The sequence below is a fragment of the Neophocaena asiaeorientalis genome, unplaced genomic scaffold, assembly GCF_003031525.2.
Source record: "Neophocaena asiaeorientalis asiaeorientalis breed wild unplaced genomic scaffold, Neophocaena_asiaeorientalis_V1.1 scaffold5, whole genome shotgun sequence".
Taxonomy (NCBI): Eukaryota; Metazoa; Chordata; class Mammalia; order Artiodactyla; family Phocoenidae; genus Neophocaena; species Neophocaena asiaeorientalis.
In genome coordinates, this window is record NW_020174698.1 from 5,333,213 (window position 1) to 5,343,507 (window position 10,295).

At 38.4% G+C, this 10,295-nt stretch overlaps 2 protein-coding genes across 5 annotated transcripts in view; one reads left to right on the plus strand and one right to left on the minus strand.

The window, feature by feature from the left end:
• MED23 (mediator complex subunit 23) overlaps window positions 1-3,105 on the plus strand; it is a 40,654-nt gene extending 37,549 nt beyond the window's left edge. Inside the window, exons 27-29 of one of the 4 annotated variants that reach the window (XR_003005091.1) lie at window positions 33-142; window positions 903-1,034; window positions 2,669-2,807. Coding sequence is in view for 3 of the 4 variants with exons in the window: in XM_024759007.1 (XP_024614775.1) it covers window positions 33-153; window positions 903-1,034; window positions 2,669-2,836 (421 nt within the window). In the remaining variant the exon portion in view is untranslated. Of the gene's footprint in view, window positions 1-32; window positions 154-880; window positions 1,035-2,668 lie in introns of those variants that run through there. The other 3 variants (XM_024759007.1, XM_024759005.1, XM_024759006.1) reach the window with 3 other exon arrangements.
• A 1,060-nt stretch (window positions 3,106-4,165) lies between these two features.
• Window positions 4,166-10,295, minus strand: part of ARG1 (arginase 1) — a 12,353-nt gene continuing 6,223 nt past the window's right edge. The window contains exons 3-8 of the mRNA XM_024759008.1: window positions 9,150-9,324; window positions 7,139-7,298; window positions 5,590-5,684; window positions 5,148-5,252; window positions 4,806-4,942; window positions 4,166-4,560 (exon numbers count right to left, since the gene is read on the minus strand). Of these exons, the coding sequence (XP_024614776.1) occupies window positions 4,394-4,560; window positions 4,806-4,942; window positions 5,148-5,252; window positions 5,590-5,684; window positions 7,139-7,298; window positions 9,150-9,324 (839 nt within the window). The 3' untranslated portion in view covers window positions 4,166-4,393. The remainder of the gene's footprint in view (window positions 4,561-4,805; window positions 4,943-5,147; window positions 5,253-5,589; window positions 5,685-7,138; window positions 7,299-9,149; window positions 9,325-10,295) is intronic.

Consider the following 10,295-nt stretch of genomic DNA (forward strand, 5'->3'; position numbering starts at 1 on the left):
AGTAACAATAAATTTTTATTTTTAAATTTTAGGTTTCTTACTGAAGTACTTCTTCCTATAGTGAAGACTGAGTTCCAGTTGCTTTATGTGTACCATCTCGTGGGACCATTTTTACAAAGATTTCAGCAAGAGAGAACTCGATGTATGATAGAGGTAGAATAAAATCTGGGTTTTCCGATAAGATTAAGTTCTAAAAGATATATTAAGATTTCTTTCCCAGTGTTTTTCAAACTGCATATCATTACCATTAGTAGGAAAATCATTTTAGTGGGATCTAAGAGCAATTTTTGAGGCCTTAGTGTCCCCATAACTTAGTATGCCTATAACGAGTTTGATGTGTGATGTGTTGAACTGGAGATGCAGGGGAAAATATCTTGTCATCAAGGTTGAAAAGAAAGTTAAGGACAGAGAAGTGCATTTGAGAACATTCTCTATAGTACAGAGGAATTCATTAAAATGATGGGGATGGTTGAAGTCAATCACCTATAGCAAGAGTATAGATAAAAGGAAATGAGCCAGGAGTAGACCCTTAAAGTGTGAGCCACCAAATGGAACTAAGAAGGTCCAGTATAAAGGCTCCTCCCCGAGATTGCAGATATCCCAGAAATTGAGAGGTCGTTTCTAGAAAAGGGATTGTCTAGCTCTTAAGTTTAAGAGAATACTATTAGAGAGAGAAGTTGCCTGTAAGCTCTGTTAGGAGGCAGTTTGTAGCACTCTGGATTCCATTATAAATGCAGGCAGTGTCATATTACCCTGTGCACAGAGGTCTGTCTGATAGTGACAGTTCCTCAACAAACGTGTTATCCTCTGTGCTGATCTTGTAATGGAGTCCAGCTGCATCAAGCTGAGTTATTGAACCATTTTCTTACCATTTAAGTAGTTCTGTGCTGTTTGTTGAATAGATTGGTGTGGCATTTTATGACATGTTGCTGAACGTAGACCAGTGTAGCACCCACTTAAACTACATGGATCCCATCTGTGACTTCCTGTATCATATGAAGTACATGTTTACTGGTGACAGCGTGAAAGAGCAAGTAAGTTCACTTTAATTATTTTTTAATGACATTTAGTTTAGAAAACTTAAATATATGGCGGATAGACTTTTTTGTTTGGGTGAGTGGGGTTTTTGGTTAATTTTTTTCTTTTAAGGGGACAAGGTTAATAGACCTTTTTAGGCTACGTGGCCTATTACTCTGGACATAGTGTTAAAGTAAATACCTATTATAATTTCTCACACTTTTCCCCTTGATATTTGCAGCAAAACATCTGAAAAAGACCTGGGGGTTTATTAACAGTAAACTCATTAGGAAGAAACAGTACGGTATGGCTACTGAAAAGATCAGAGAGGCCTTGTGTTATAAGTGAAGCAGGGCCTAGTTTTCCCCACAGTGATTAGGGTACACTGTGAGGATGTGAGACAAATCGCAGCATGACGAGAAGACTAAAACCGGGAGGGTCAGGAGAATAACTAGTGAAGGGTATTTGAATTACCCTTCAAATTAACTTGAATTTTTAAAGTCCTGGGGAATTAATTGTATTCTTACTATTTGGGTGTTGCCATTTGGAATAGGTATTAAATTTGTTCTGTGTCACTTTAAAAGGTACACAAACTGGTGAAGTTAAAAGGGAGGCACGTTGTAACTCAGCATATAAAGAGCCTTTCCCTGGGAGAGCTGTCTCAAAGTGGAAGGGTCCTCCTTAAATCATAACTGAGTTTCCTGTCAGTGGAAACCAGGATCTCAGCTGTTTTAGAAGGGTGGAGAGAGGGCAGATAGGTGGAATTAAGTGACCTCCCCTCCATACTTCAATGTTATTTCTCTCTAAAATGGGAAAGGAACATAAATTGATAGACGTAAACATATGACTCCTAGTCTGAGGGATTCATTCCTTGGAGCTGGCGACATGGGGTGGGGAGGGTGTTGCCTCCTTCATGCCTCAGCAGGTTTGTCAAGTGGGAACCAATTCAGAAATGTTCTTGTTAGCATATTCCCTATATTTGGGCCTAAGAAACTTTGACACAAGGGGAATACAAAAAGGAAGAATTATTAATGGGCTGATCTTTCCTAGTAAGATCCAAAAACATTTGAGTAAAGCTAAGAAAGCTATGGAACTGCTTGATGTATTTATTTCTTTAAAGTTTTTTAAGTCAGAGTAGATCTAATATTATTTAGTTTGAATTCCAAGTGTAAATCAAAACCAAAAAGTTAGCTTCATAGATAAATGTTATGAACGTAAGTTATTCAGAGAACTTAGACATATAATCGTGCTTTATGCTTCCCTTACGTAACACCTTATGTGAAGATGGTATCTTAAAAGGATGATCCCCTTGGTGGGTATGTAGAATTCCCAGTGTAAACTCTACTAGCTGCCGTCAGTGGGACGACTGGCTAGCTAGGTAAATGAGTATGTTTTTGTAAGTGTATGCATACATAGATAGACGCACATATATATACATATATGTGTGTGTGTGTGAGGGACAACACATGTTTTTTCTCATGTAAGAGAGAAGGAGTTTTATCTGCTTTTGTTAAAACATGCAGAGAAACATCTCAGCCACCTGTTCCACTCCCTAGTTTATTGTCTCAGGGTATGTGTAAATTGCTTCTTTAAAGGTTGGAAATTGAAGTTCTCTGGTTAAAATACTTTTTAATGTGTTTTCATTTTCTAGGTAGAGAAGATTATCTGTAATTTAAAACCAGCTTTAAAACTTCGTCTTCGATTCATCACTCACATTAGCAAGATGGAACCAGCTGCAGTGCCTCCACAAGCCATCAATAGTGGGTCTCCAGCACCTCAGTCTAATCAGGTGCCAGTGTCCCTACCAGTGACTCAGTGAAGTCAGGGTGTGCTGTGGTGAGAACGGACTTGAATCTGTTAAATCTGAACTTGATCCTGCTACATAGTGGTGGAGTAGAGGCAGTGATGTTCAGATTGTTTTATTCTGATTCAAATGGTGAATCTGTTGACTTCCAACTCCCATCTCCCTATGTTTTTGTCTCTAAGAGATAAAGTAAGCTACACGTTGTTCATATCCACAACAATGTACTAGAGCTACCTAGGAATGGGGACATAATCTGATTAAATGACTTTTACTAGGCACTCTCAGTCTTTCCTATCTTGGCCATTGTTTTTATTTTTTAGTATTAATGACTTATTCAGTCTTCAAATACACTGGTTTAAAGGCACCACACATGTAAAATAGTTACTACAAATCCTTTTATACATAAATCTCTTTCGGTGTATCTGGGATAAGAGATTTTTGTCAAGTAAAGGACTCTAGATTTCATTGCATTACTGGAGCAAATAGGTTCATATTTGCTTAAAATGGCTTAAGTTTTTTATCATAGATTTCCAAGTAAATGGGCTAATATTTCTAGTGTAGATTGGCAAGTTTTTGCCTTTGCCATGGACTTGAACTTACTATATGAAATGAGTTGGAAGTCATGTAAGAAAATAACATAGCTAGGGCTTCCTTAGTGGCGCAGTGGTTGAGAAACTGCCTGCTAATGCAGGGGACACGGGTTCGAGCCCTGGTCTGGGAGGATCCCACGTGCCGCGGAACAACTAGGCCCGTGAGCCACAACTACTGAGCCTGCGCGTCTGGAGCCCGTGCTCCACAACAAGCGAGGCCGCGATAGTGAGAGGCCCGCGCACCGTGATGAAGAGTGGCCCCCGCTTGCCACAACTAGAGAAAGCCCTTGCACAGAAACGAAGACCCAACACAGCAAAAATAAATAAATAAATAAATTACTAAACTCCTACCCCCAACATCTTCTTTAAAAAAAAAGAAAGAAAATAACATAGCTAGAAATGCATAAGCTTAATAAAATCATCCTTAAGTGGTGATTCTTTAATCTCTGTTTTTAAAAATAAATCAGTTGCTTTTCCAGGTTGACACTCTCACCTGTGTGTGTGTGTTTTGCATGTATTTAGAAACCTGTGTAGCAGTGACAGAACCTTAGAAAGAGATAAAGAGAAAAGAAGTTTCTAGGGATTACAGCTTTGAACAACATGGAAATATGGTCCCTTTTCAGGTTGGGTAGCTTTATCTCCTGAAATCAAGAGTTCCATTCTATGTGCGGGGGCTGATATAGGTGTTTATTTTTAATGCCAGCATATTTTTATTTGGAAATGAATGTGTATTTCTCTAACGATAAGGCCTTTGCCAAAATGGGAATATAAGCTTTTTAATTTCACAAAAGTTAGCATTTCCATATCTTGAATTTCATACCAAGAGGGAATTGATACAGTTTATGCTAATTGTACTAACTTTTACCAAGGCAGAACATTTTTTCTGAAAGACCAAACCTTTGGGAGGATAACTAGAAGTTTAAACTAGTCGATTTGCTAATTATGTCATTAACTGTGAGATTTTTATATGACGTTTCCATGTTTACTTAGGCGGGTTAAGGTAATCAGTAGGCTTATGGTTACCCTCCCGAGCAACTCCAAAGCAAGCCAAGGTTATTGCTACTGCTGTGTTCACTGTCCGAGTTACTTCTTCTGGTGTCTTCCCCAGAGATGGATTCACTTCCATTATATCTAATCCTGACAGTAGCCCTACAACAACAAATGGAAATAATGTAATTTATTAAATAGTTGACATTTTTAATTTAGTACAGACTGACTTGAAATATTATCTGGGAATAGAAAGGGGTGTAATAACTGAAAACATTTCAGTCATTGCATCATGCAGTGGACATTTAGGAAGTGTCTGTTGGGGCTCGATCTTCAGATTTGGGAGCTATCAATATATATTGGCCGGGTGTACACTTCCTTCTTTATTCACTCAGATTTTTACATACCTGTTTTGTAAATTTCTTCTGTGATGTAGAGACCTTCTCTGTAAGACAGACCTCCCTGGACTGGTGTGCCAGTAGCTGGTGTGAAAGACGGGTCCAGTCCATCAACATCAAAGCTCAAATGAATTGGCCTTTTCTTTCTTTTAAGAGGTGGGAAAGGAATTCAGTTTAAAGTTGGTAGTTTAATATTTCGTAGAAAAATACAGTTCTTACTTTATAAAAGTTCCATGATTGTACTTCCTTGCTTTATTAATAACTTACATTGACCAGTGTCAGTAGCAAGTCCTTTTCATAATATTTATGTTACACACATACAAACACATACACACACACAAAGTATCATACCTTCCTAGTAGATAGCTGAATGCTTCTTCCATCACCTTGCCAATTCCCAGTTTATCCACTTCAGTCATTGAAAAGTATTTAATTCCCAGAATTTTCAAAATGTAGCTATGAAAGAGGATATATTAATCTACAATTTATAAGGAGACTGACCCTATGCCCTCTTGTTTCCTTTTAAAGAAAAGATCAGTGTGGTGAGATTTAAAAAAATATTTAAGTTTGGTGAACTGTATGTATATATCAATATATTTCTAAATAGCAAGTCAACGTAAAAATCACCTGAATACATACATGTATACGTATGTACGTGTATACATATAAATATGTGTAGATATAGATAAATAGACTTGGTGCTGAAAATAATTTTTTCTCATTGGCTCGACCAGCACACCTAGCAAGAGAAAGGACAAAAAGGAAGAAAAGTCACATCAAGGAATAAACTTACTGTTCCCCAGGGTCCACGTCTCTCAGGCCAATATACACAATATCTTTGGCAGATAGGCAGGGAGTCACCCAGGAGAATCCTGGGACATCGGGAATCTAGAATTGCAATGGTTCCATTGGGTTATATGTGCTTCTCTTGAGCAAATCTTACATTGAAACTTAAGGACACTTGTTAGATTGCGTGTGTCTGGTTTAGAACATAAATCTCAGGGAAATCATTAAAATATAATACAAAATGAAGAATGAAGTGCCTGCCCGCCTGTGCTACCCTTGTTTGCTTTGGCCTTACCCAGCTTCAACCCTGTGGCCCACACCTAACCTGAATCACTTGTCAGCGTTTACCTGCCCTGCGCCCCATTTCCACTCTGCCCTGCTCTCCTGGAACTCTTCTGTAAAGAAATCAGTGTGCTTCCATTACTTTCGTAGCTTTCTTCTTTTCTTCTCTTTCTCAGTAAAGACTTAATCCAGAGGGTGGTTGAGAGTAGCTAAGGGAAATTTTCGATCAGACCTTTGGTTTGACCATATCTTCAGATGTCCTGGAGCCATGCCTGGCTCTTCCCATGAGCCGGCTACGCATTTTGCAAGCCTATCACTTTGGTCATCTGTTCGGAAGACATTGCTGCCGACATTTAACATTAAGGAGATTTTGATCCCCAAGTATCATCACAACGGCCAATTTGCTAAGGTTGAATCAATAAAAATTGTTTTATTGATATGCTACAGCATATCAATAAAATTATGAACTACAATGTTAAATCTCATTCTGGAATTTCATCTTAACGTCTTTTAGAAAAGAAGTTTCCAAGGAGGAGGAAGTTCTTCCTCTTGTGGTTTAGATATATGCTTCTCATAGTAAAGATGCTAAATAATAAACCACCATAATCCTCATTTTAAAACTCCATGTTTGGGCTTCCCTGGTGGCGCAGTGGTTGAGAGTCCGCCTGCCGATGCAGGGGACACGGGTTCGTGCCCCGGTCCGGGAAGATCCCACATGCCGCGGAGCGACTGGGCCCGTGAGCCATGGCCGCTGAGCCTGCGCGTCCGGAGCCTATGCTCCGCAATGGGAGAGGCCACAACAGTGAGAGGCCCGCGTACCGCAAAAAAAAAAAAAAAAAAAAAAAAAAAAACTCCATGTTTGAAAAGGCCCTATGATGTGGAGGGGACACTTGGTAAGAATGAGAGGCTATGGGGTTTGTAGTAGAAGGAGGAGGTGCCGGGAGACCAGTTCTGGTCCTTGCTGCACATTTGGTATGTCTGTTAACCTCTGTTAACTTGTTTATAGAGGATTCCTCTCTGCCCCACCTACTAAAAAGGGTAGTTTAAGAATCAGAAGGGAAGCTACATACGAAGTCAGTTTGCAAACTATCAAGTAAGGTAGAGGTACAGAGCCTCACCACCTCTATCCGCCCACCCATTGCTTATTGGCTGCCCAGAAAAAAAGTTTGAGAAGTTAATCAAGAAGATGGCACAGGGGTTCTTACTTCCCTTCCGCCTCCTGAACTTCTGCTAAAGATAATTCTTTTGTAACAAAATACCAACCAGCTGTTTACCTTTCCCTTTAGTTCCTTCAGGAGGAAAGATACAGGTTGTCCATGTAAGTTCCCAGTTGTGGTTGTCAGTGGAGTGTTGATGTCGGTGTGAGCATCCACCCAAATGACACAGAGATCTGGGTGGACCCTGGCATGGCCAGAGATGCTGCCAATTGCCAAACTTGAGAGGAAAAGAAGTTTGTATGGACATCAGGTTTGCAGTATCATTACATACATCATATCATAAATGCAACATCCTCACCTGATTTTCCCTTAAGTCAAAGTGGCTAATATTTCTGAGAGGTTTTAAACTGGAGATGCCAATTAAACAATGATAACAATAAAGTATAGCTTATACTTAATATTTACTAACGAGTTATATTTATTCACTTCAATGGCATTACTAATAAATTTGTAATTTTTTTCAAAACCACCTTCTAATAAAATTGCAAATTATAGTTTAACTAAAAATTAACTGTGTGAAAAGACAGTAGCCACACAAGAAATGTTTTAGCATGAGACACCACTCAACTCTCAGGGTTAACTCAGGCTCGTTTTCTGTACTCTCATCTCTCTTGGTAAATACTAATTCTCCCAAGTGAATTATGACAGAGTCCTTCCATTTTTCTTAAAATCCGATTCTTTTACATTTGGGGAGCATCACTCGGAAGTCCTTACATCCACTTCAGCCAGAGTATCCTGGGAGCTCACTCACTCAGATCCTCTGCTGGAACTTCCTAGTCTCCTGCTATGTATTTAAGGACCGGCTCTTAGCCAGATCCAGAACCCTCAAAGTTCATCTCAAACATTCCAAGCTCCAGAAAACTTGCCGGAATGAAAATGCTAAGTAATATCTTACACAAAAGTTAAAAGATCAGGATTTGCCATGCAATGCTTGCATTCTCCCACTTGTGAATGTTCAGGAATCCTCCAGAGAATCGTGAACTTTCAGATTCTCAAAGTGGAAGCAGTCGTTTCTTGATGTTCAGGTATTGATGATTCAGCTTGATGTTTGTCTTTCCCTACAGGTTTCTTTTCCTTTGGCCATTAGCCACTCTTAAAATTTCCACTTACAAATTTTTCCGCTTAGAAAAGAAAGTGAGCTCCAGTTTCTCAATGGCAGTTTCGTCACAGAAGCCCTGGTAACTCTTTGGCTTTAGGGGAGAAAACGGAGGGGGATGAGGTAACTGACCCTTGCATCAAGAGCTATTGTAATGTTTGTACTTTTTATCTAATTATACTTCTTCTGATAACATCGTGGGACCTTGAGAGTAAACATGGAAAGACTTGCACACAAAAATTATCTTTGCCACATTATTTATAATGGTAAAAATTTGAAAATAATCTGAATATCTGAAAATATGGATATATATAGTGATATCATACCTTGATGAAAAATTAAGCAACAATAAACAATTATGCTTGCATATATCATGAAGTAACATAAGGAAATTGGTAGTGTAGATTAAGAACAAAACAGGATAATACACAATTGTTAAAATCATACACAAGGAAAAAATTGTGGCAGGAAGGAAGTGTGCCAGATTTTCAAAATTCCAGTAGAAACGGTTGTTAGAGAATTATAACTGCCATTGTTTTTTCCCTTTTATATATGTGTGTGTATTTCAAATTTTTTACAATTATTAACTTTTATAACGGGAAAACACATGCTTTAGTTGTTGACCTAAATGAATTGTTTCTATTATCAGTAATCAAGTACAGTAAACTGACTATGAATTTCCTCAGTGCTCATTTATTTAGAAATGTAAGCCTGAATATTTTGCCTAAATCCATTCACATGTCATGTATCTTCTGCTGTTATACAGATAATGCAAGCCTTCAAACAGAGCTAAATTTATGTTTCCAAAATAAAGTAGTAACCAATAAATTTAAAAGAAAAAAGACAGAAAATTTGGTGTAAAATATTGATCAATGCTCTCCCTTCCTTATTTTCTCTCTTCTCATGGTTTTGGTGATACTTCCTTTACAGTATTTGTGCCAGACTTCCATAGAGATAATCATTAAAAAAGACCTGTGGTCTCCGCCCAGTACAAGACTGGTCCTTCCGTTCCTCTTGATTTCTGCCACCACATCAGCCAGCTGTTCACTTGCTTTTCCCACAGACCTTGGATTCTTCACGATTTGGAAGGGACTGTCATTAGGGACATCAGCAAAGGTCAGGGCCCCATAATCTTTCACATCACAGTCTATAATTAAAATTAAAAGTTTCAGGTTACTAAGTAAAAAAAGAGATTACAAAACAGCCTGTAGGATGATTCTAATTTTACCAAATAGGTGTATTTGCAAAAAAAAAAAAAAGTCTGGAATGGCTGTAAAAACTTGTGAAGGTAAAAAATCTTGTCCACTGTTGCCTGACAGCATCATCCCACCTTTGCTGTACACCTGTGCCTGCTGTATACTGGGTTCTCTGCAAATATCGATACTTCTTGAATCGAGCCAGTTAGGCTAGACACGAAAGTGTGACAGTGATAAGCTGGTTCGCTCTTAATGGGTGGCATCACTGTCTTGGTCTCTGTCTCTGTTTATGTGCTGTCTACTTTACTACAATAAGCGTGTTTTGTATATGTAATGAAGAAATTGTTTTTAAAAGAATATGTATACATATATATTTATGCCCAGAAGAAAATACACCAATATTTTCTAAATTTTCTCACACTATATTAACAGCCCATGGTTTCAGTCCAATCTGTCACCAGCTGAAGCAGCTCAGCTCCCTGCTCTGTCCATCGTACCTGCCTCATAGTGGGACTGTCTGAATTAAATAAGAACGTATGATTAGCAACGAGCGTTAAAAGCTTTTGTGAGGTCAGGAAATAAAAGCTCTATTATTATACTTCTTTAAAAAAGAAATTGCAGCTAGCCCAAAGTTTCTAAGGACCTAGGTCACTCCCTAAAAGGCCCTGTTTAGGCTTCAATTTACCGAGCTTCATGTGATATAAGTACAGTGTTCTGAACTAACCAGTCATTGTATGCTGTAGTCATTAAATGTCCGTGTGTATCCATGATTCACTAACACCTTCAAGAGATTCAACCTGATATAAAATATGACCAAATTATGCTTGTCAACAGAGGGACTAGTCTAGTCCATTTCCCCAAGCATTCTGTTCTTTCTTGGGGTCATTTTTTTTTTTTTTTTTTTTTTTTTTTTTTTTTTTGG